Consider the following 26,633-nt stretch of genomic DNA (forward strand, 5'->3'; position numbering starts at 1 on the left):
AAACTGTTATTTTTAAAATAAAGATTTTTATTGTGATGTGCCGTTTACACTTTAGGTACATCGAAGTAGTATGAGCTTTTATTTTGAAACTTAAACGTACCGGAAAAGGATTCTCATAGGTGCGAAAGCAAAGATGGCGGAAGAGGAGAACGAGTTTGAAGAATTTGAGCAAATAGACTTTCTAAGAGATCGACATGTACGATTCTTTCAGCGAACACTTCAGGTGTTACCTGAGAGATACGCCTCGCTGGAAACGACCAGGTCAGTTCACCGAAATGAACAAAGATGCTCTAGTTTGTGTGTTTTGTGGAAGAACTTCACTAGCAGCTAAGCTAGGTGGTCTTCACAAGCAGTTTTGAATGGAGGCTAATGCTAGTAGCATAGCATAACTGCAAGCACCAGCTTAGCCAAGTTATGGCAGATGAACAGATGTATTAACACAATGCAGTGAGGTGTTTATTATTAAGTGATAGGTCATGTTATTATCATAGTCATCAAGGGAATTGGTCTCACCTAAGTGTTGCAGCGAACTGTAATTTGTAAATTTGAATATTAACTGTACGTGTTTCAACTTTTTTATTTAATTAACGGAAAACGCCGCTTTACAAACTATAAACTAGTGTTTCGCTATAAAGAAAATGTGTCTCTAATGTAGAACGAACTGAGAGGTTTACCATAATTTAAGCAGAATAAATGAAATGAAAAGTAAGTACTAACTAGTACTTACTTGGCTAACTAGGCTGTGATCTGAAGTAAGAACACGAAGCAGGTGGTTGAGAGAGATCCATAAAAAAGTAATGAAAGTCACCAGAAGCAAGGCGGAATATTTCAGTTCAATTCAGTTTTATTTATATACCGCCAAGCTAGTTGCCTCGAGGTGCTTTATATTGTCAGGTAAAGACCCTACAATAATACAAAGAACCATGACCGGTTGGGGGTGAATGGGTGAAGACAAGAGAAAGACATGCTGTGGAAGAGAGACAGAGATTAATAATAACTAATAATTAAATGCAGAGGTGTATAAATCCACAGTGAGTGAAAAAGATGACTGAAGAAGCATCATGGTAATCCCCCAGCAGCCTACATCAATTGCAGCATAACTAAGGGAGGATTCAAGGTCACCTGGTCCAGCCCTAACTATATTCTTTATCAAAAAGGAAAGTTTTAAGCCTAATCTTAAAAGTAGAGAGGCTGTCTGTCCCCAGAATCCAAACTGGGAGCTGGCTCCACAGAAGAGGGGCCTGAAAGCTGAAGGCTCTGCCTCCTATTTTACTTTTAAATACTGTAGGAACCATAAGTAAGGCCGCAGTCTGAGAGTGAAGCGCTCTATTGGCGTGATAGAGTACTGTAAGGTCATTAAGATGGGGCCTGATTATTCAAGACCTTGTATGTGAGGAGCAGGTTTTTAAATTTAATTCTGGATTTAACAGGGAACCAGTGAAGAGAAGCCAATATAGGAGAAATATGCTCTCTCTTGCTAGTCCCTGTGAGATCTCGTGCTGCAGCATTTTGGATCAACTGAAGACTTTTCAGGGAGTTTTTAGGACATCCTAATAATAACAAATTACAGTAGTCCAGCCTAGAAGTAATAAATCCATGAACTAGTTTTTCAGCATCACTTAGAGACAGGATGTTTCTAATTTTGGAGATATTGCGCAAATGGCAGAAATGTGTGTGAATGATAGGGAAGGAGGTGTCACAGTGAAGAAAAATAAGTACCTGACATCAACCATCCAAAGCGATGAACCGTCCAATAAGAGGTGAAGAAGAGAGTGCAGGCAAGGTGGAGTGATTGTCAGGATAGCAGAAAGAGTGAAAGGTAAGGTTTACAAGATGGTAATGAGAACTACTGTGATATATGGTTTAGTAACGGTGGCACTAACTAGAAAACAGGAGGTGGAGCTGAAAGTGTTAAGATGTTCGGGAGACGTCTGTCTCGCCCTAGCAGCGCCTGTCCCTCTCCTCCTCTTCCGTTCGCCTCAACATAAGCTCGTCATATTCTCTTATATGATTTACTCTGAGGTGTTTGACGAGGTTAGCGGTGTTGCCACAACACCTCACTGTCTTGCCACATGTATCGCAAACCGTGTCTTGGCTTTTTGTGGAGGTAAAATACGTCCACACATGAGCCATTGTTGTGAGTGCGCACGCCAAGGGGCTGCCACACATTTATACAGCCGTATTTCGCATATGACTATGAAAGGCGGAAGAGAAAGTAGTTCCAATTTAGATGATCGTAATGATATTGTTTCTTTCCACTGTGTTCCTGTTAATGATAAACTACAAATTTACCCCAAATTACTAAAATATCAATATTTTAATATGAGAATCAATTCTAGAGCATAAATAACTGGTATCGGAGGAATAGATATTTCAGTATCCGCACACCACTACAATAAACCACATCTTACATTGCCTCTGATTTTTTGCATTCTCACAAATATATTTGTAATAAGTAAAAATGAATGTAAATCTCACCTTGTTTTTAGGTTGACCATCGTGTTTTTCGCCCTGTCTGGTCTGGATGTGCTGGATGCCCTAGAAGTGATTGATCGGAACGTCATGATTGAGTACATCTACTCACTACAGGTTCTGCCTACTGAGGATCGTAAGTCACACATTTTATAACTATTTAGCAGTTGGCAGTGCAAAAAAAAATCATTGTCAGTAGGAATATTATTTTTTACAAAGGCTAACATTAAGTGGTAGAGCAATACAGCTGTCAGAGTTCCTGAATGCATTAATCAGGCATTGCATCTTTGCCTACATTTGTGCCCTGTTTCTTTGGTGTAAGATTCCACAGTTAAGTTTAACTGGTTTAGTACCTAAATTGAACTGCACTAGAAAATAAATCAAAAAGATTTGAAAATTATGGAATTCATCATCAATCTCTGGTGCTGTTAGCAAACGGGATGCTGGTAGGGGGTGAGGGTTAGTGCGTGTCAGTCCCTAAGATATCATCAGGATATTACAGAGAGACTGAGTTACTGTGGGATTGATGGGCTCTTGAGAAGTTCAGCTTTCTGCCTTTTTAAGATTTTTACCCCAGGATACATTTCAGGTTTTTCTCTTCGTGTTTGTCGACTTCAAAGCTGTCGAACTTGAAAGTCTGGATTATGAAACCAATACCGACTTCCAGGTGTTCTCCTCGCTTACCCTGTTACATTCATTCATTCGTCAGGGAAAGTTGGACTCTAAATCTTTAATGACTTGGTTTTTTTTGTCTCTAACAAGCCAGTCTGTGCCATCTGTTTAGATGCCCATTCAGTTAATTATTCAAGCCATCAACAGAAATTACAGAGGGGTAGCCATGCCTGATTGGTCTCGGTTTTGTTGCTGCCATATGTTTGGCGTCACATTAAATTTCTTGTCATTAGGTGTGAAAAACACAACTCAGGAGGCACTCGAGATTTCCTAATGTATCATTGGTATGGAAATAGATCTCTGGCATGAAACTGCAGATGTTTCGAGTGATTTAATCTTTATATTTATGCATCAAAAAAATGATAAAGGTGTTGTGGAGCAAGTATAAACTCAACAATAAGTGCGAATAGCACCTGCCACTCAGGGCATAATGATCTGTAGATGTAATGGTGATAAATGTGCGACATGTAACAACTGTTTAATTATCGTATGTTGAAACTGCTGGAGCATGCTGTCCACTGTAAGTGGTGTTTCTGTCATAACCAGGAGATGGCAGCAGTGTTCTTTTTATATTATTATTTTTCGGGAGAATTTAAAAAAAAAAAATCTAGTAATGCTTTCTTTGTCCCAGTTTTTCTTCACCTGTGTGGAGTGACGACCTTTTGTTAAATATCTGCTCTTCCTTCCGCTCTTGTCTTTTTTCAGAATCCAACCTAAGTCGATGTGGGTTTCGGGGATCATCACATATTGGAATCCCTTACAGCACTAAGGTACAGCCATCGCCCACCCCAGCATGTTTTTTGAGGTTATGTTTTGTAAAAACTAAAGCATCACCTTCTTTTGCATTAGTCTTAGAGGCGGCTTCACTACTATTATCCCTATTTTTCTGTTGTTTTCTATATTTATGGTAATCCTGCTCCAAATATTTTGTTATTCTTCCCTCCAGCTGAAGGATTAGTAGTCAGAACTATTACCATTCTGTCTACAATCTCTTCCCGTATAGCTTCAGTGGTAAAAATAATATCTCCTGCTGATGTTTTCTCCAGGGCCCAGGTGTGCTCCATCCATATGACAGTGGCCATGTAGCTATGACCTATACTGGGCTGTGCTCACTGCTGATACTTGGAGATGACCTTAGCCGGGTTAACAAGCAGGCCTGTCTGGCTGGTCTGAGGGCGCTGCAGCTGGAGGATGGCAGGTCAGAGCGCACACACATACACGTTCTGATTTCCTTCAGCAGCTCGATTTAAATACACCTGAGGTGGTGGAGACAACAAGCAGCCTTAACACGGACTGACTCACATTTGATTCTGCAGTAGCAGTTCTGTGTGCAAGTCTCCAGGCACCCTGATAAAAGATTGTACAACAAGAAAACAATACAACGCTTGCAAATCTTTAGTGGGGTAGATCAGTGAAACGTCCCTTTCTGTTTGTGTAAAGAGGTTCAGCTGCACATTTATTCCCTGAGATATCTTTTCTTATGTTATTATTAAAAAGAAGTGCAGTTTGATGATTATGTCTCAGTGTTTCTACATGATAAAGAAATGCTGCTGAAATGAATCAGTCAGCATGACTTCCTGGGATGTCATTGTTAGAAACGAACATATAAAACTACCGAAAATGTCCTGTAATTATAAGACAGAAAGCCTTTGTTCATTTCCAGAAAATGCATTTAGTTTTGGTTTAGTGTGAAAACCACTGTAAAAACACAAGAAACAGACAATTCTACAGTAGATGGTGGAAAAAAGAATCTGTTCTGTCATTCAGTTGTTTATCTGTTATTTAGTTACCTTGATGAAGTATGAATGGCCATAGGAGAGATCTTTATCAGTGGAAAAAAGATGCAAAACTACAGTTAAAAGTCTAAAATTTATGCCCTCTTTCATCCAGTGGGCCAAATTAGAGTCTTTGCTGAGCCGATTCTGGACTCAGGGCCTTATGTTTGACGCCTATATGTTCTATAAATTTAACGACTCTCTTCTAACCATCACAGCAGGATAAACCTTCCCAAAGCGGCATTATTGTTGGCATTGGTCTTTGCTCGTGGGAACTGTGACGTCACCACATCCCTGTAACTATTTATAGCTGTGCTTGAGGCGTGCTGCCACAACGCAGAAACAATCACTGGATCAGTGCGGGAATTAGAATAGAAGAAAACGAAACGGGCAACAAAGCGATCGAGAGGATTTTGGCTCATCTGGTCAAATGACCGATGAGCCAGTGCCGTGGCCAGACGTCTGCCAAACATCCACTCTTCCTATAAGTTGGCCAAAATTTAATCGAACTTGTGGGTGTTTTTCCATTTTCAGAAGATTCACTAGTCCTCCAAGAATATTGATCCGATTTTAGTGACACTTGCACACAGTGACCACCTACTAGGTGTTCAACCAAATTTCGGTCAAGGCCGAGGTCACGTGTGTCATTTTCCAGCCAATAACCTGCGACCTGAGATGGATCGTGAGCTTAGATCTCACATCTTACTTTTTCCACAAAATATCTGTGCTCTCTGTAGCATAGAATAGAATAGCTTTTTATTGTCAATGTACATGTAACTTTTGGCACGCCCACCATTCATAAGGGCGACAACGGTAGCCAACACAACTGCCAGTAAGTTCACTTGGTGTTAAGAAAAGTAACAGCCGCCTCACTAATGATTAAAAAAACAGGTCAAAAACGACAGTTAGCAACATTAGTCAGCAACCTCTGAACAAACACATGACAAATAAGTGTTTACTCTGCGACTGCCAGCTCTCTAATGCGGCACAAACAATGCCTTAGCAGTTTTATCTGAGAAGCTTTATAAAAATCAAATTCGTCTTCAGAATGGACAGCAGGCTTATTTCCAGTTGTTTATGTAGCTCATCCGGCTTTACTGCTTCCTCTTTCTTCCAGTTTTTACGCAGTGCCAGAAGGAAGTGAGAATGATATACGCTTTATCTACTGTGCAGCCAGTATCTGTTACATGCTGGACAACTGGTCAGGCATGGACATCCAAAAGGCCATTGAATACATCCGAGGAAGTTTGGTGAGTAGATGTTAAAAAATGAAAAAATATGAAATGTAGCTTCCTGGTAACTGGGTGCAGCTGTAAACAACAACACAGCGCGGCAACATTTGAATGAGAAGAACAGGCCACCCACCTTCAGTAGGTGGCACTCTGCTGAGAAATACTTCATTTATAATAAACGGAGGGGGCTGAGCAGTGCGGTGTGGTCTTAAAGCTGTAGCAGAGTGTTCTTTCCCCCCTCCCGACCAGGAGGGAAAACACATTTTTTGCACTACACTGATATTTTTATCAAGAGCTCAAGTCCTCGAAGCAATGCGGGTTCCACTAAATCCTTAAATTGATTGTGTATCAGGACAAGCTCATATAATTTTGGCAGTTAGCACAAGAGGCTTTTATTACATAGTTTATCATTGTTTCACTGGTGTGTTGATAACAGGCTTCATACTTTTGGATGGATACCAATTTTTTTTTTTTTTTTTTTGCTTAGCAGGTTAATTATTCGTGAATGTAAGTATGCCAGAAGCAGTGGGTGGTGGGTGGTTATGTATCAGAGGGCCTGTTTATGAGCAGCCACGTATCCATTTACAAACCTTATTGTTGAGGCGTGATCAGATCATACACAGGGACAAAACATGGTTTGACTTTCCCGCGTACCGCCTGTCATTTAGTGTGAGTTTTGTATGAGCTGCCTATTGTAGCAGGTGGCGGTTTTTCATAAATATGTGTAGAAAACTGTCGTGTTTCATGACAGTTTCAGCTTCTTTTAAAACAACAGGGTAACCTTATCTGGGCTTTTTTAAAGAAAGAAAAAGGAGTCGGAGCTCTGCGAGCTGTCTCAGAGCATGTTTATGTATTTTACTGAGATTATATACGGTAGTTTCTAAAAACTGAAACAGATTGCAACACAAATGTATTTAATCTTTTTACTAAATTGGGTGTCAGTGTGAATAAATATATATTCAGAAGACTGATGTGGTGATTTCTTTTTATCCTTGCTCACATTTGAACCGTTGTCTCTCTCTTTCTAGTCCTATGACAGCGGGTTTGGCCAGGGAGCTGGGCGAGAGTCACATGGTGAGTCTGATATTATTTTAATTGTTTATGTTATCAGATAAGTGAACATTGAGGAAGAAAATTATCGCATTTCGCAGCACAAATGTCTCTGAATAATGATTCGATTTGTGAGTTCATATCAGATCAAAGGATTTGTGGGTGTGTATGCCTGTGTCGCAGTAAAGGGTATGAACGTCCCCGATGGTGCTAAGTGCTTTAAAGGATTAGCCATTTAAATAACTCTCTATAGATACAGTACCTTGCCCTCATTAAGCTCTCCCCCGCTCAAATTAAACCGTGTTATTCTGGCACAAAAGCCTTCATCCTACATGCTCTTACACAAATACACACACTTCTCAGTAACACATTTACTGTCACCTTCTTGGCACAGTGAAGAAATCATTTTGTGGTAGCTTTGTGAGGCGCTGTGAACGCATAAATTGAAACCGCTCAAAGGCACAGATTCTAGTGTGTCTCAGTGATTTCCTTCCTTGAGATAAATTCGACCTCTGTGATTACAGCCTTCATTGAGACTCTGCTCTCTTCTGCAAGCATGCCAACTCTCTGTCTGAAGGCTGATTACACATCAGTAGAGATGCAGAGTAGATGCCCATACATCCCTAAAGTGTGTTTGTTCAGCAGCAAGGCCTCCCACGCTGTTTGCTTTGCACTGTTTTGCTGATAATTGTGTTAAATGCATAAAATGGGGTATTATTAAAAACTATGTGCAGGGTATACTTTTCTCCTTTTTCTTGCCATGCATGGTTGTTTTCTTAAGATGGTAAGAAAACAACATTTTTGTCATAAATAGACCTCAGAGAAATTCCATAGATGTCACCCCTCGTGTTTAAACTGCATTATCAGTGTGTTTGGGCTCATTGTCGTGCTGACACATGAATTTGCTGCCAGTCAGGTGCTTTCCAAATGGTATTGCATGGTGGATCAAAAGCTGATTGTGCTTTTTCACATTTGTAATTTTACCGATGTTGACAAGATTCCCAACAGCAGTGAGTGAAATGCAGCTCCAAATCACAGAGCCTCCACCCTGCTTTACAGGTGGCTGTAGACACAATGTTGCACCTCTCTCCTGACTTTCACACATTTCGGTGATGATTTGAATCAAAGAAGTCAAATCTGGGTTATTCACTAGTATAGCTCAGCTAGCGCTGTTCGATATAACGATATATATTGGATGACGATATAAAAACATCTATCGTTTCATTTTACGCTATCGTTTGTTTCATGGTGTCGCAAAATAAACTGTTTACGGCAATATTTTTTCATCGTTCTGATGGTCACTGTAGAGGCTATATTAATTTCTTAATATAAGAGAAAGTTCTCTCTTTCTCTTATATATAATATAACCACACTACTGAGGGACAAGCGTCTGTTTTTATGTGTTGTCGTTAGCAACAGCGACGGTAACACCTTCGCGTGTCCGCTTGTGTATGTTCCACATAAACCTTTCACAATAAAGCTCAAGATCCTGTTGAGACTTTTCAAAATAAACTGAATCACGTGAAAGAACAGATTTTTTACGGATGAGAAGTAAAAATGAGCCGCCAGGTGCTAAAAAATAAACCTTAGACTCAAACGTTAGAACAGGCAACCCGCAGCACGCCGTGTAATAAATACAAAGAAAACGGCGGCCGTTACAACTTATGTCTAAAAATGTATAGTTTCATGCATCGGTTAAAACACTCGACTCCGGGTAAAGGACGCGCAGCTGGAAACACTTCACGCAAGTCGAGCTGCCCGAGATTCACAGAATTTACAGAAAATGTTAAATTTTTGTGATTTATATCGTTATCGGATGATAGAATTCTTATATCGGGATATGAGATTTTGGTCATATCGCACAGCCCTAAGCTCAGCCCTTTCTCCCTGTTCCCCCTCCCTTAAGATTTTTTTTTTTGTCCTGTTTCATAAGGACATGAATTTCAGATTAATTTCATCTCCTGTAGATAGTTATTATTATTATTTTTTTAAGGCAAGCCACTTCTTCTTTTATCTTCCACTTTTCCTAATTTTAACCGCACACTATGCCGCAATGTTCCTATTTTGGGTTAGTAGCACTTTGGGAATCACCTTGTTGGTCCAAAAATACAATTTTATCCTTGTCAATTTATGTTATATTTGGCATTTTTGGAAGATTAAACTAAATTAAACTAAAATGAGAATAAATTATGTGCTTTTATTTACAATTTAAAATTAGTTCCTTGCCAAGTTGTCTGTTGTAACACTAGTTCATCCCGTGAGTTTGGTTCATTTTCATGCCACCTCTTTTTTTACATCTTTTGAAAATGTTTCGGTCAAAGGACTTGCCTGAAAATGAGTGGAAAAAGCAGCCGAAGTCCAAAAATGAACTTAGAAACTAATTTTGGGAAAGCCTGGAGAACTAGTGCTCAAGACCACTAGTAAGTAAAATGACAAGAAGGTCATACTCCCCAGATTATTTAAAATAAATCAATGAAAGTTGGCTCAAGCTTTGGGACTTTAGTGTATATGTTGGCACAGGAGGAAATAAGGTTACATTCAGGTGTGAATATTGTTATACTTTCCAAACAGAAAGCTGCTTTTAGGGTCTATTTTTATTATAAAGCCGATTGTTCCCAACCCTGCGGTTAGAGTCAATGGTTAGGATTCCCCTCAGTTCTGTTTGACATTTATATTTATCTCCTCTTCCTTCGCCTCAAGCAGAAAGGGAGCTAGACATGGCTGATTATAGGCAAGTGTAGCATGTTGGCAGATTTACACTCGTGACCCAAACACTTCACCACGCCTTTTCTTTGTGTCTCCCCTTCACACGTTACCACGTTCAAACAAACACAGATAAGCTGGCAGTGATGTTCATAATGTGTGGAGGTCAGCTAGAGCAGCTGTGATAATGAAAGCAGTTGACAGCTGGATTGTAGAAGATTGCTTATGGCTGCTCTGATAACAGCTTATCATCAATCAATCAAAACTCTCACGCTGGTATTAGTCCAGCTGTATGATGCTCTGTTTTTCAGCCCTCAACAAAGCATCTCTAAAGGTTTTTCTCTTCTCGTCTTACGTTTAGCCTGTGAGTTATTTGAGCCCACACACAGATATAAAATCGGTGTTTTGATTGCCGTGCCCTGCAATCATCTTGTTTGTCACCAAAACATATGAACCACCGGCGCTGCTTTCCAGTTTGAATACATTGTCAGATTAGTCAAATTTAATGAGCCTGTGTTGTGTTTCTAGGCGGCTGGACGTACTGCGCCATAGCCTCTCTGTGTCTGATGGGTCGACTGGAGGAGGCACTGAGTCAGCGGGAACTGGACCGGATCCGGCGCTGGTGCATCATGAGGCAGCAGAGCGGTTTCCACGGCCGCCCAAACAAACCCGTAGATACATGCTACTCCTTTTGGGTGGGAGCTACATTGGAGGTAAAGACCAGTGGGACAGACACGTGCACGCATATAGAGACACCGTTTTGCATGCATTAAAAGTGAAGCTGGGTGCTGCACTAAATGGCAATTAAAATACCAGCAGTTTAAGAGGAAGTGATTCCTGTGCACCAACATGGATGCACAGCCAAACCGGATACCGAAACACTAAATAGGGAAGCTTAGATTGCAGCACACAGTGAGGAAGTGCTGCTCTTTTTCCTCCTACAGAGGCTATTACCCTACATGTTCACACTGGGAAAAATGTGGGCCTGTCGATTGTCTCATTTATAGAACCTTTTAAGAAGTTAAGTTTATGAAATTTCTCTTTATTACAGAATAGAAGATGTTACACTTTAGAATATATTGGCATTCACTAAATGTGAATCATTTTTGAAAATCTCACATCGTCTAAACTCGTGGTTTACTGGGGGATTTAATTGCTTGTAAGCCGCAAACCCCTCTGAAACCCTACAGCGTCACCTGATATGGACACGGAAATGTAATCATCTAGTTACATTACAACAGCTCGGTGCCGTTGAGTCCCCGTGGCATTTCCGGCTACTTTTTTGCCACAGTTTTTGAATTTTTCAATCGCAAGTTGCTGAAATTATCAGGGTGGATGTGAAGGAATGTACAATGAAGACAAACTGGAGGGACAAATATTTTTGCCCCTGAGGGAAAAACTGACCACAAAGTAGGCTGGGGACAGAAAAAGTCCCAGCATGTTATTTCTGTCCTTCAGCCTGCACAGCATATAAAACACCGGGACATGTGGTAATTAATACATAGGTTGGTTTTCACTTCCATATAGGCTAAAAGCCTGACCTAAATACACACACGCACACTCGTGCTAAAGCAAACCCAGTGCAAGAAAACAGTAGATTTGTGGGTTGTCAAGCGCCAGAAGGATTAAAATTTCACAGTCAAACAAAATATTTGCAGATGGCTCACACTGAGGTTTGATGTTTTTCCCCCCTGATGTCTGTATATAGAGGGATAATATCAAGTGTGTGTAATCACTGGTTTTCACCTTTGTGGAAATAAATGTTGTCATATGTGTGTGACTTCTCTAAACACAGTCTGCTCTGCTTCTTTGGAAATGAGTGTGTACTGAGCCAGTTTAATCTTATAATAAACAGCGCTCTCTAAATGTATACCAGTGCATTTGTTTTGTTAGAGTCTCTTGCAGATGTTTTCCTTTTTCTTATTACCCTTATTTTCCAGCTGTTAGATGTGTTCCAGTATACAAACTTTGAAAAGAACCGGAGCTTCATCCTGTCCACGCAGGATCGGTTGGTGGGCGGCTTCGCCAAATGGCCAGACAGCCATCCAGGTAAGCATCTCACAGTACATGTAGTCATTAGGTAAAGTGCAAAAAGTACCCGACTACTCAAAAGCCTAATGTGGATTCCACCCATAGTTTTTACAAAAATCAGTTTTGCTGTTTGTTTGCATAGAGGTTATTTTTGTAGAAGCTCTGTTTAGGTTACTATGCTTTGCTGTGGCTTTAAATATCTCAAGGATAAGAGGTGGTGGATGTAAGCAGTTAGGATACCTTTATTTTCCTCTCTCTCTTACTGAACAGTTTCCATGCCCTCCACAGGTACAGGGAGGTCAGGGTGGAGCTGTGGTTGCCGGTTTTATTTGAGATCAGCGGATGAGCTCTTGTAACCCTAAACTTCAATGGTCTAGTTGCTCGTCTGGTCCGTATTTGTGCTTTCTTCCTCGCCCTTGTAATGTGTAATTGATGAGGTGGTTGTTGTTGGTAGCCAAGGACACAGCAGATCGGGCTCCTCACGTTACAGGAACAAGGCAGGGGAAGACAGGGTGGAAGGAACAATGAGGTGAACAGGGCAGGTAGACAGTGTGATGACAAAGCCGTGTGAATATACATGTACAAAGGAGAGTTTTAGGAAATAAAAGAGACTGCAGCAGTATGGGAACAGATACCGCTGGACTTCTGTGTGTGTGCGTGTTTGAGCTGCGCAGGCATGCACAGGAAGGAACTGGCTTGGGAAGATGGGACAGCAACAATAGCCCGGAACAAAAGAAGGTGTTGTGTATTTGTTTAGCAGATCTGCACCAAATAAAGCCAAATATACTTTGAACATTTGGCACAGCCCAAGTTTGTCCACAGGTACTGTTTAACAATCTGATTAACAGGAATATGTGGGATTACACGGGGTAAGAGTGGCGGAAATTCCAGTTTAAAGTGATTAAATTGAACCAACAAAATATCAGCTGTTTATTAAAAAAACAAAATCAAATAAAATCCACAGGTCTTTTCAGCTAACTTTTTTTTGCTGTAATTGACGTGACAGAATTTGAACAAACCAAATGGTTGTCACAAAGAAAGCTCCTGCCTTTATTGTATACGCGTGTCTCTGCTTTTAGAACACTTACAAGAGACAGTTCGTGGCCCAAAGGCGTAGCTTAGTGATCAAAGCAGCCTTATGCTGATTCATGTTGGAGAAAGTGCTTTGAAGTGGCATTGATCAATACGCTGCTGTGCAAAAGTCTTGAGTCACCCTTCGTTTCTTTATATTTTGCTAGGAAAACGGGAAATGGGTGCAGCGATTTATTGAAACATATTCAAAAATAAAATGGAATGCAAGATATAAGGGGAAAACAGAGGCTGTACAATTCTGAGGAGCATGAAAGTCAATATTTGGTATGACAATATTTATTCTTCAATGTAGCCTGAACTCTGTTAGGCAAGCTTTGTTGTCATTTCTTTAAGTAGTCTTTGGAAATACTTCTTCAAGGACATTCAAAGCTCTGTTCTCTGTCAAGATGATCCCGCACTGCTTCAATAATATTGAGGTTCGGGCTCTGGGGAGACCAATCTATGATATTGCCCCATTGTATGGTTTTTCTATCCAGGTATGCTTTTACTACTCTGGTAGTGTGTTTGGGGTCATTTTCATGTGGATCTAAATCTAAACAGAGTTTTCTGTATTTATATTTCCATCAATTTTTACAAGATCCCAACACCACTGGCTAAAATGCAGTGCCAAACAATGACAGAGATCAACCATGTTTTACAGATGGCTGTGTAATTTAGCACACCTCAGCCTTCTCTCCCTGTTTGCCTTCCTTAAGAACGGCTGATGTTAATAGTAGATGGATCAGCTGAAGGTTCAGGTGCATCTCTGGTCCCGTGTCAGGTTTTTGCCATTTTTTTTTTCCTGTTTCTTAAGGACATGACTTTCAGATTTGTCCAGTTTCTTCAATCTTTTTAAGAGCACGCTGCACAGCATGCTAAGATATGCCAAGTTGTAACGAAACGGAAAAGAAATGGAAAGAAACGGAAAGAAACGATGCGTTTGTGACAGGCTGCTAGTAACGAAGTGCCTAAAGATACTATTTGTCTGTCACACAATTCTCTGTGCTACCTGCTCGGACCCACACATTTAGCACTTAGCTGCTAAAGAGCCAGATAGAGGTATCATTATTTGTAACTAAAACAGAGCTAACAGCTCTGCTTTAATGTTCATCTGCATCTCTGGGTAAGTAAATGGTAAATGGCCTGTATTTATATAGCGCTTTACTAGTCCCTAAGGACCCCAAAGCGCTTTACATATCCAGTCATCCACCCATTCACACACACACATTCACACACTGGTGATGGCAAGCTACATTGTAGCCACAGCCACCCTGGGGCGCACTGACAGAGGCGAGGCTGCCGGACACTGGCGCCACCGGGCCCTCTGACCACCACCAGTAGACAACGGGTGAAGTGTCTTGCCCAAGGACACAACGACCGAGACTGTCCAAGCCGGGGCTCGAAGCGGCAACCTTCCAATTACAAGGCGAACTCCCAACTCTTGAGCCACGATCGCCCCAGTAGACAGTTTGCTAAATGGACATTGATAATTTCCTTATCAGTCAAACCGCCTCAAACCTTGGACTGATGGAGACGTCTCTTCTGTTCAGCCTTTAGTTTGAGTCCTTGTTGACTCCTGATTGATGCCACTAATGGTGCTTTGATTGACTCTAATGTCTGTGTCCAATCATCTGTCATTTCATTATAATTCAATTACTGCTCATTTACTGGCTCGTGCAGCTTTTACTCTCGTCCCAGGGGAGGTGAAACGACCACAGAGGCGACCTGCATGCATTATTTATATCTACTTAAAGGTTCAGTGCAAGAAAACCATATGGAGGAAGGTTCTTATGTGAAATGAGGTTTTTGTTTTATTGACTGCATATGGATGGGTAAAGGGACATCCAGCACGTTCATCTTATCCAGTGGTTAAACTGGGGTTTATGACGGACGTCGGGACTCAAGACCATGCAGAGATTTTTCATTACTAGACCTTACTTGCCTTCTTGTTCCTCTACTTAAGAGGCCGGTCAAGTTTCATAGTTGTAGTCTTCTTGAATTCTTACATTAGACTTGAGCATGAAATTGGAAAGCTCCCAGTAATATGATTTCAAGCTAGTAACGGTACCAGCTCACCTTGATACTGCAGATAGAATATGATGATGGTGCAAAAAATGCCAACAGCTCTCATGGTGCTGTATAGACTCTGAATCTGTTTAGTTATGTGTCTCCTTCCTCATTTCTTATTCTTTGACATATTTGTCACACTTAAATGTTTCAGATCATCAAACACATTTTAGTATTAGACAAAGATGGCTTTGTTGTACTCGAGTTATCTAACCTGCCCGCCCTGCCCTCTTTTGTTAAATCATAAATTAAATGTGCTTAACCAAAATCGTTTTTTTTTTTTTTTTAAAGCTGGGTTTAGTTTCACTAGCCACTCCCAGGCCTGATTATGGCTAGATTCTTGGTGAATCAAGAAATCACTTAAATAGAAGCTGTCTGACAAAGTGAAGCAGGTTAAAAGATCTCGAATAACGTGCACAACATGGCACAATCTAAAGAAACTCGAGAGCAGCTGAGAAACAAAATCTCTGGCATCTGTCAGTCTGCAAAGGGTAATAAAGCTATTCCTAAGACTTTTGGACTCCAGTGAACCACAGTGAGACAAATGGAGATGACTTTCAACAGTGGTGAACCTTCCTGGGAGTGGCCAACCTGGCAAATTTGTTCCAAGAGCTCTGTAACCTAGAATAACCTGGAACATCATTTAAAGAACTGCAGGCCTCACTTTCCTCAGTTAAGGTCAGAGTTCATGTTTCAACAATAAGAAAGAGACTGAGCAAAAATGGCTTCCATTTTTTTCCTCTGGCGTCATCAGTCAGTGTACGAGTACTGCAAAGGCTACAGACCTGTCACATACAGGTGTTTGTGCTGTGATGCATGTTATCATCTCTGACCTAGTTTCTTCTTTCCACTCTTTCAATCTCTCTTCCTCTCTGTCAGATCCTCTTCATGCATATTTAGGGCTTTGTGGTCTGTCCCTGATTGGAGAGCCCAATCTGAAGAAGGTCCACCCCGGTCTTAACATCACCCAGAGAGCCTTTCAGCACCTCCAACAGCTGCAGCAGACATGGAGAGACAACACCGACACCTGCGGACGTCAGCACTGAAAGCCGGATGAACCGCGGCGCTCCCTCTCAATGGCTTCAGTTATCAGCAACGTCGAACAGTTACCAGTCAAGGAGGACTGGACTTGTTGAAGAGGTTTGGCCACTTAACAAGAGGCCATCTCATGTGAGGACTGAAGAACGCTCTTCTTTACAAAAGCAGTAACTTTGGGACGCTCACTTTAAATCCATCCAGTGCAACTCTTCCGTTAAGAGCCACACGCCTCACGTTTTTTGCTGCCTTTTATTCGCACAGTAGTCAATAACGGTGCTGTTTGTGGTTCGTGGGAATAAAAACGTGCCAGAAAGTCAAATTTGAGCTGCTATAAACTTGACATTTCTGATGCCTCCATTGTTCCATTGAGTTTTTAGATAATGGCCTTTTGAGCTTTGCTGCTCATCATCATTGCGAACAATATCTTCATAGCCAAGGATCAAAACTCTAAATGTACATGAGAAACATTGTAATAAGTGTTTAAGGGGGGATCCCTGGAGGGCTGGGAGCATCCACACTGTCTTTTTATCAGGTTTATTTGCTAAGATTATGCTATTGCTGAGTAATGTCTCTAAATTTTAAATGTGAGATCTGTTAAGGTCTCCTTTTCATTCAAAGACTTAAAGAATTCGAAGCATAGTCTCCTTTTCCTTCTTTTGCTTTTTGTTTTGTTGCCCTTGTAGCATTTCCATCCTGACATTGCTTGTGAACCTGTTTAAAGCCTCAAGCTCTCATGTCCCAAAGGTGATACCAGGCCAGGTTTACTCATCTCCCAGTTTCACCACTGCAGGCTGTGTGCACTGATCAAGATTTAAATTAAAGAGCGCCTGGTGTGAAATTAATGGAAAAGGTGGTTATGGGTTTAGCTGCAGGCAAATCATTTTAGAAAATATCATTCTTTGTCTGCATTTTTCTCTGACGGCTAACAGAAAAGAGATTGAGCCTCTCCAGGGAGTTTGTTAAGAAGGGGAAAACCACCAGGTAGTAGCTCCCGGTTGTAGCAGCAGACCCCATCCTAACACAACTCCTGCATCCTGACCTGTGCTCATTCGCTAGCTTGCATGCTCCCTGCAAGGCGCTAACCAGCCTCAAACCGGTAAGAAAAGATGAGACAATAGCACCGTAGCTTGAGGAAATGTATTCCTTTGAACAGTGCAGTTATTTTCAGTGCAGAAAGGATGCAAGGTAACAACAGAGAACAATGAGCGTGAGCAGAATGGACCACAGAGTGTCAGGAAACAGAAGCAAGTGTTATCCCAACGAGCTACTTGCATCCCCCCCCACCGAAAATGTTCATCACAAAGTATTTAGCAGTGATCTGACCCCAGACCCCTAAATCACTGAGGCAGAGCTGGTAGGGTTTACCGCACAGGTGCTCAAAGGAACACCACTCACATGTCGTTTAGGCAACCTTTTACTCTTGACCCGAGGCAGAGAGTTTTAAATTTCAAAAACAACCCTTAGAGTGACACACGACACTGAGTTGATCACAGCCGCCACCTCCTGCCCTCACTGAGGTTCTCTCATTCCCAAATAACCATCTTCTCCCAGCCACATCCTTTCATACCGGGGTCGCCGTCTAAGCAAACGCTGCCTGCAGTGGTTGCACCCTCACTGTAGGCTGCATGCAACAGCCGTTCTCACAATCTTTTTCTTTTTATCCTACCATCTAAACTAAAGCCGGTCCTGGCATCATCTCCCTTTCCAAATTGACCTCGTTTTCAGTTAAGGTTACAGACCAGGGAGACGGAGGAAAGAAGAGGTGAATAAATAAATAATTTGAGCCATCTATTATTAAAAGTAAACCAATGTAGGCTGACGTCTTCTCCTCGACTCCCAACAAAGCCCTCAGTGTTATATAGCCTGGTTTTACAGCTACTTTTTAGCCAATGCTTTATTATCGTTCATGTTTGCATGCTTTTCCTAAAGCGACAGGCTTTGCTGTGGCTATTCGTTGTTACTATAGTATCATTTTTCCTAAGATTTTGTTTCAGTGCATCTTTTTCAGATGTTCTTGAATTAAGCCTTAGATAAGTAAAGAAAGGATCTGAATTCAGAAAAAAAAAAGTAATTTTCTTTTTCTTTTTTTAAAGTCATTATATTCTTGAATCAATGTGTTGTGATTTTCTTTGCTCTGTAAGAAAGAAAACTGTTACTTCTGCTGCACCACTGTAGAGCCAGATCCGGTGAAATTTAATGATCTGCATCTTAGGACGTCACTTCTGCTTCCTATACAGATTCCTCAGGCCATCCTCGGCCTGTCACTCGCTCAAATTTGACTTTGAAATGTGCCTCGTGCAGCGTCGTTTTGGGTCAGTGCTCTGTGAATACTGCAATTCTGTACATGCAGCATAGTTAAACTGGGTTAGGGATGCTCCTTCTGTCAACAGACGCCCAGGATATTTTTCTTTCCTGGAGGAGAATAAAGAGGAAGGAACCATCTACTCTAAATGCATGTAAACTTACAGGAAGGGTAACGACTGCTCTCTAAACTCTTTGCTCCTCCCATTTTTGTTAAATGTGCTTATACAATTAGACTGTACGATCTGACTGATGGAAGTGATTTTTTTTTACTGGAATCTGTTTTTGGGGTGTTTTGTTTTTTCACTCTAACGCTCCCTGTGGACACTTTCTTAAAAAGCATGAAAGATTGGATTAATGGCTCTGCCACGTGACTGCAGATGAAGGCTGTCTCAGCAGAGTCACCTGTGCTCTCCCCCGGTCGCATCGCAGTCCACTCTGTCCCAAAACAGGTGGACGACGGCTTTGTGCTTTAAGCTGCAGTGAAAACTGTTTTCCTTCCGAGATCCAGCAACATGTGGTCAAACCATAAACCCCTGCTTTGCCATCAATAAATATACATAATGTAATAATGAATAATGTAAGAATAAAGGTAATGAAATTTATTTTTTCTATGCTTTGTAGAGATATTGAGTGTAGATACACATGTAAATGTCTATAAATATGTGACTTATATCGTGCAAGAGAGAACCAGGTTTACGGTGATGTGAGTGAGACTGTTAGAGGAACTGGATATGCAAATGTTGGCATGTGATGTACTGTTTGTCTATAGCTTTGAATGAAATGATGTTGGCTCTGGCTTGGCAGTGCAAACTGTATGTATGGTAAATAAAACCTGTACTAACTGTCTGAATTGTTTTCTGTGGGTGGGTTCGTGCAGCTTTTCACTTTAGCTAAGTCGCACTTTAACCTCAAAAGCTGGAGAATTTCTTCGGTACAGAAGTTAAAAATAAAGGTTAATGCAACCTATAACAATATAGGTATAATAGTGTATAGCGCAGTAAAATAAAATTCAAAATGGCAACATATTTCACTAAAGTAAAATCTGATTTGAAATCCAAATAAGGAAACAAAGTATACGTTTAAATATAGATCTGTCCACCCTTTTTTTTGCTGCGTGTCTGGTTCCTGGGTGCAGGGTTTGAATAAACCATTAACATGAGAAAACATGATTTTCAGATAGATGTGTCACATGACCTATGAAAGACTTCCTGTATCTGTCCATGTGGCTGAATCAGCCTGTTAGAGAAAGTTTCTCTGCTGCTGTCCAGTGCGTGCAGCAGAGGTGGTTAGGTTTGTTACTTCAGCCAATCACAGAGCCAGCCTTCCTGCTCCGTACACTGTGCTCGCTACAGCAGACTGATAATGTCTGTTTTGCTGTGGTTTGCAGCTTTATTAGTAAACAGAGCCTGCTCATCTTCCAGGTCAGCCTGTTGCCGTCATGGTTGCATGGGTAAACCTCCATCAAATAGACAATCGGTCCCAGGACCAACACTGGTCGTGTAGCTGTGCTCGTCGTCACCATCTCTTTGGTCTTATTCGCATTCACAAGCAGGTGATTCCTCACAGAATGCACACAAAATCATCCACTAGTGCTCTGTACTCCTCCTCTTGCTTATCATTAGTACATCCAACCACTGCAGAATCGTCAGAGTGTTTCTATAGGGTTGTATTCAAAATCTGAGGTGCACAAAGGGAACAGGAATGGAGACAGCCCGTCACCATGTCAGACGATGATAAGCCAGTCTGACAAACTGTGGCCTGTCTGTCAGGTACTCTGTAATCTGGGAGATGGTGGACAAATCTACTGGCCCCTCTTGAAGTTTTTCCTTCAGTATCAACAGATTCAGAAAAAAAAACAGTTTAGTTTTGTCCCGTGGGGCCAGTGTGCATCATCTGCACAAATTATTGATTTTGCTTGTTAAAAACAGACTCATTCCTGGAGGTGAAAAGCCATGGGGGTTACCAAAATTGGTCGAAAATGCAAATGATTATGTTCCAGATGTGCACCAAAAGGGGAAAAAACATACTGTACATGCCATGTGTTTGTTTTATTGGGAAAGAAGGCTTTTCCTCTTATAATGAAAAATACAGATTGAAATTTCATATAGCAAGTAGCCTGTAGCTTTTGAAATGCCTTTATCTGCACAAAGGTGTAATAAGGAAATAAATCCTATCCCTGCCTCCCTGCCACTGAGACCCTCCTATGTGGCAAGTTTCTTCAAAAAAGAAATCATTTCATAAGGAAACCTAAGCCTACAAATACTTTGGCTTTATCACTGAAAGGACAAGATTCCAAACATGAATGAGATTCAAATGGGAGCAGCTCAAACATCCACGCTGCAACTGTCTTTCCCATCAAGCTCTGCTTGATTCTGAGTGGAAGCACCAGAGCTGTCAGCCTGTTTGGCCTCATAAAGATCCCAAAAAGCTGTAAGTGAACACTTTGAGCAGTCTAAAGCCTGGGTATACAGAGACATTATTTGAAACTTTGGCCATATTTACAATAAGCATCCACAACTGCAACAGCAATTACAAACAATCGACAATAAAAATCTCTTTAATCATTAGCTGCAATAAATACTCACAGAAAGAAATAAAGCACGAATTTCTTAAAACACAAAACTATCAAAAATGTGATCTTCAACTAGTCCTTTCAGAGTCAGTCCCTGTCCCCTTTTTGCACTAAAACATGAGTATGGACTCTCACCTGTCCACCTTAAAGGTCTTGGATCAGTCTCAGAATGAAAACAGGACCAAGTTTGGATAAAAGTTTCGATCTTTGCTGTGGTGGGGAGAAAAATGCTTCTCCTGGGTCTGACGGGTCATGGCATGGCACTTTATTCTCACTATTGTGAATCTTGTCATCCCAGCTGTCATGCCAAAGATGGATTTCCCCTTGCTTAATGCCTCCTGGATGGAAGTATCTCATGTTAAATACTTCCTTACAGCAAAAAGAGACAAAGCAAGTGTTCGCTCCTTTGGGTGTTACATGATTCATGCTGCCCGCAACAGCTGAGTTTCTTTATGAAAGGCTTTATTTCCTTTCACTGTGTCCTGCATATGGCTCGGTGACTCAACTGTTGTTGTTTTATTTTTACATCGAAAGATGACAGCTGGTCGGTATTTTCCCTCAATTTGCCTCAGTTGCCTTTCATGTTTCTACAGTGTGGATGGCTTGTGTAGTGAGTAAAGCTGGGAGATGATTTTTTCCCCTCTGCTTTATTAGGTCAGTAACTGGGAGGTGGGGGGTTCCTCTGGATACAGATCACACGTGCAAACATACATGGAGTCCCACCTGGGAGCTGCACAGCACAGTCACAGACTTCACTGTTGGCACTGATAGGATAACACGAGCCAGGCTAATGGAGCCCAGTGGCACTGATATCCAATCTGTGGACATTATAAAATGTTAAACAGCAGTGGATCTTACATTTTGCCCCCCACTCCACAGAAAGCAATAGAAATACAAACATGAGGTTAGGAAAGTATTTTTACCCAAGTGATTACAGCCTAACCCAGACTGGTGATGTCTGGAGATATTCCCTTGGCAGCAAGTTGCAGCTGTGGAGTTCATCAACACCTCTCATGCTCCCACATGTATATCTGCCAGCAAAGAAGACCTAATATGAGTCGGTAAACATCGCTTAATGCAAACTCAGTCGCCAACTGAGCTGTTTCTACTAAAACAAGTGAAGAAATGCAGCATGTTTACCACTCTGCCTTTCATGTGATATTAATGACTCATCTGGAACGATCACAGGGCCTTAGGTGAACTAATGTGTGCTTATAAAACATGTATTCTCTGTCAGTCCTACTTAGTGAAACACGTTAATCAGTACTTTATATTGATTTTGCAATAGGTGTAGAGCACTGTGGGATTTTAAGGGGTAGTTATGTGTCATCTCGGGTTTATGTACATGACAACTAAAGCACTGCATCGCAGCAGCACGTGATGGATGGCCATAAACTCTGTTCCAGACATTAATGCCTCCTACACGATGAGTTCTTACTAACGGTGTGTGGTCATCCCTCAGGTTTTCCTTGTGCCAGGATGATGAGGGCCACATTTAGTTTTGGTGTGAGATTTTTCCACTGAAATCTGGTGAAATCACATTGCCCTCAGACAGAAGTTCAGCTTTGATAATCCCTCAATTTATCCTTCTGTCCTCATCATTGGCTAAATGCAGCCTCTCACTGCTGTCTGTTCAGTCCACAAGTTGATCCTAGTGACCTCTAAATCATTCAACGATGGGGTGCTCGTATTTTTTATTGTAGTATTCTATTAGAAGTTAAGTTATGTACCTGCATCTTTAAATGTTTTTTTAAGGAGATTTTTCGACTGCTGCCAGCTGACTGTGATCGTATCCGTGGTTGGGAGCCACTGGAAACATACTTAATAAGTTTGTTATGCTTCGGTTGTTCGGTCAGGGCAGTGTGCCTGCTTGTCCCCCTTCCACATGCTCAATGGGGTGGAATATATCTGCATGAAGCCGTGCAGCCATCTGCCGACGCGGAACAAGTGGAATTGCCAGAAAAATTAAAAACACGAACTTAATCCGGCTTCACAATCTGGCTTTTTCTCCAAACCTCTACACGTCTGGATTCGTCACATTCAAGGGGCGGTTTTCAGCTTCCCAAACAACAAAATGAACCAAATAGTGGCACAAAAAGGCTACCTGTAGTCTCATACGTGAGGCTAAATGACCACAAGTCGGCCCATAAAGCGTCATGTGCGCACGTGAGTGCGCCGCCAGCCATGCGTAAAAGAAACTTGAATAAGCGGCACTAACTGATTTGAGACCCCCCCTCCCTACCCGACCCTTAATCTTCAGGCTGACATGATTATGATTTTGTAGTGATTGACAGATTAAGGGAAGTCATTCACTCGGGGGGTGATAAATGGTAGATCAGGCGAGTACAAAGAGCTGTGTGAGGCGAGACATCGCCGCCGAGGGATGATGTGGGGATAAGGAGGGAGATGGCACAGGAGGCTACAAAGGAGGGAGGGCGGGGTTTTTCCTTCCAAGATGAGGCTAACTAAAATTAAACTGCTGCCGGCATATGTGGGCTACTGTAGTCTCCACGGACAAACCTAAACCCGTGCGGAGAGAGAAAGAGGGAGGGAGGACGAGAGAGGATGGATGATGTGGATATGGTCTGAGGAGCGGCTCTTCCTCTCTTGGTGTTGTCTCACCTCCCCTGCGAAGCTGTGAAGCTTTTATCCTGTTTCTTTAACAAGCCGCAGCAGTTGTTTGCGTCATTTTTTTTCTGCATTTTTAAATATCGAGGTGCTCTCTTCTTCTATTTACTGTGCATCCATCGTCATTCCCACCATCATCACCATCATCTGTAGCCATGTCGGACTCGGAGGATATGACGGAGTTCGCCAGCATCGTGGAGCGGATCGAGAGGGGCGAGGTGAGGCTCATCCGCTCGGATGATTTATGGTCCTTCTGACAGCGGCGATCTGCCTGTCAGCATGCTCCGACAGCAACAGCAGCGCCGGGCCGGCCTGCAGGACTGTCGGAGGATGGAGAGGCATGCTCATAGACTTCTATTCTAATCTGTTCTTTGTTGGTGTCACACAATATCCTATTATATTACGTTATATACACTACGAGTGCATGACTGAGTTATTAAGACACACACCTATTGTATTCCTGTAGCACAAACTATTTTATTTTATTCTGTTCTTGGAAAATTTGTCACTTTACATTATTGCAGTTCAAAAGTAGAGATTCATTCCCTTAATTTAACCTCACCTATCTATCTATCTATCTATCTATCTATCTATCTATCTATCTATCTATCTATCTATCTATCTATCTATCTATCTATCTATCTATCTATCTATCTATCTATCTATCTATCTATCTATCTAAAAATTGAACATGATGAGTTTAATTAGAGGTTTTTCTGGGTGTGTTACTGGTTACTGCTGCAGGGAGAACACCGACTTATGTGGGCCACTTGGCAGCAGCTGTGGTTTTGGTGAGACTGGGTTACTGAGGTGTGTTTGCGACTAAAAGGGGAGGGCTGGGTGGGTGTCTTTACCCATTTCATGCACTCCAGACTGACAGAATGTGCTGAAATGTATCTCTCCTGCTAGCACAATCTCTGGCATTCGTTCATGCGTGCACAGAGCTGTACATGTGTTTCGTGTGTGACAGAAACAGGAGAAGATCTTAGAGGCGACTGACTCACACATGCCAGCCGCAGTTGCAGATTTCTGTTATATTTTAAGCTGTTGTAAGACCTGTCGTGCACAGTGAGTGATAGTGTTATACCAGAGAATAAATAAAATTAGGAGCCCAGTAAATCTATTAATGAAACAGTAACTAGAAATTCTTTGCTGAGCGTCTTTCTGTGAACAGCAGTGCAAAAATGCTGTAAGTGAGGGTAATGTGTCAGAACATTTCTACGACCTCTGTGAAACTGTTAAATTTAGTTTTAATAGATCACCATCCAATCAAAGAGGGCTGTTGGAGGGTGAATCAAATCCTAGAGGACCAAGTTAAACTCAGGACAGGCTGTCAGTCAGTCACAGGTTGACATACAGCATATGACATAATGACATCATACAGGACATTTAATGTTGTCAAGTCTTTGGACTTTGTGAGGAACAGAAGCACAGTGAAAGTCCACAGTGGCAGAAACTTCATCATGTGACACAGCAGCAAGACAGTGCTGTCTGGCAGTGTCGCTGCAAGGCCCGAGTGTCTGCCAGCAAACAAACAAATGACTAAACAGAGTCCTAAAGTTGCCCTCTGTGCCTCCAGTGACTGTGCATGCAGAAGCCGGTTAATCAATTCAAATAACATGGCCACTTTACTTCTTGAAGGAATTACAGCTCCTCCTCAAAGCACCCAACTTATTTTATGGTCACTTTTTGTTCTCTAACTGAAACATTATTGGGGTGACTTTCCGGGCAACCCTAGTGTTCAATAAAATAATTGCAGACCTGCGCAATAATCACTACAGCAAGCATTTATAGAGTCATAAATCCTCTAATGTAATGGGAAGGACCCTGACGTTGTAACGAGCACGGCAGTCTCAGTTTACAGGCCCCCTTTGCTTCTGGGTGTCAGTGTAGTAACCCGGTGTAAAGATGGACATACTGAAAAGGGTAGGCTGTTTTGTATTTTAAGCACTTTTGTAAAGCTTTTGAGAGCTTTCCCTTGAACTTCAAATTCAAGTGCTGATCGGCACATGAAGACACTTTAATTACCGGTCTGTTCTCAACAAGCCTTCACACATTAAACACCACATTGCTAACATCTGCAAACACAGCATACTTTTCTTCAGTATGACTGCAAACATTCAACATTGTCTCCCAAAAATGTCAACCTGGGCTGTCACCCTGATATACAGCTTTGTGCAAAAGTCTTGAGGCCCCCCGCCCTTCTTTCTTTCTCTTTTTCTTTGTTTCCAAGGAGCCGACGTTTCTTTCACTCATGTTCAGTCCAGTCCTTGTACCTAATCATTTTTTCAGAAGAATGTTTCATTTGTTAAGCTACCTAACACTGACCTATGAATAATTCAAACATAAGAAGGTAACTTAACTCAAGGGATGAATTAGTGGTGAATTAGTGCTGTGTCTACACATAACACATAACAGAACCACTTTTAAATTGCATCTTAAGGCACTTTGTTACTGGCAGCCTTTCCCATATATGTTCCCATTTCTTTAGTTGAATCTATAGAAAGTGCCAAAAATAATATAATTTGATAGAAATAAAGCAGTATTTTTGCACCAATAATTCCCGAGGTGCTATTAGCCAAAAACTTGGCATATCTCAGCATGGTGTGCAGTGTGCACTTTAAAAAATTGAAGAAACTGGACAATTGGAGGACAGAAAAGGAAATGGTATGCATTAAAACATATGTACAGCAGATTGACAGCACCTGAGTATCATATCCCTAAGAAATAAACAAACAAAACATATCCAGCAAATATCGGACACGGGACTTGAGAGAGGCTTAGGATGTTCACAGAAGCTTCATCAGAAATGGTCTCAGTGAAAGAACGGTTGGCAAGAGGGAGTCCATCATGCAAATGGACAGCGTTCCATTGGCAATGGCTTCATTTTCCAGCATGACAATGATCCCAAACACACTGCCAGAGCAGTAAAAGCATACCAGGATAGAAAAGCACACAATGGAACACTGACAGTCACACTGGGAACACTGACTGGGATCATCTGGACAAACAACAGAA

General features: G+C 41.5%; 2 protein-coding genes across 6 annotated transcripts in view; both read left to right on the forward strand.

Moving 5' to 3' along the window:
• The first annotated feature begins 116 nt into the window (after positions 1 to 116).
• Positions 117 to 19,265, forward strand: pggt1b (protein geranylgeranyltransferase type I, beta subunit). 2 transcript variants are annotated; one of them, XM_004547255.5, is made up of 10 exons: positions 125 to 261; positions 1,686 to 1,819; positions 2,490 to 2,608; positions 3,850 to 3,914; positions 4,191 to 4,342; positions 6,037 to 6,169; positions 7,180 to 7,225; positions 10,433 to 10,617; positions 11,845 to 11,953; positions 15,953 to 19,265. In XM_004547255.5, exons 3-10 carry the CDS (start codon positions 2,563 to 2,565, stop codon positions 16,117 to 16,119), a joined length of 903 nt encoding a protein of 300 aa, XP_004547312.2. In that variant the 5' UTR covers positions 125 to 261; positions 1,686 to 1,819; positions 2,490 to 2,562; the 3' UTR covers positions 16,120 to 19,265. The 2 variants fall into 2 exon arrangements, with proteins under 2 accessions (XP_004547311.2, XP_004547312.2); XM_004547254.3 differs by lacking the exon at positions 1,686 to 1,819 and having other exon boundaries at positions 117 to 261.
• A 4,200-nt stretch (positions 19,266 to 23,465) lies between these two features.
• trim36 (tripartite motif containing 36) overlaps positions 23,466 to 26,633 on the forward strand; it is a 33,156-nt gene continuing 29,988 nt past the window's right edge. For 3 of the 4 annotated variants that reach the window (XM_076890930.1, XM_012918088.3, XM_076890931.1), the window contains exon 1: positions 23,466 to 23,833. In XM_076890930.1, coding sequence (XP_076747045.1) covers positions 23,771 to 23,833 — 63 coding nt within the window. In that variant the 5' untranslated portion in view covers positions 23,466 to 23,770. The remainder of the gene's footprint in view (positions 23,834 to 26,633) is intronic. The other variant, XM_004547252.3, reaches the window with a different exon arrangement.

The sequence above is a fragment of the Maylandia zebra genome, linkage group LG12 (genome assembly GCF_041146795.1).
Source record: "Maylandia zebra isolate NMK-2024a linkage group LG12, Mzebra_GT3a, whole genome shotgun sequence".
Classification (NCBI taxonomy): Eukaryota; Metazoa; Chordata; class Actinopteri; order Cichliformes; family Cichlidae; genus Maylandia; species Maylandia zebra.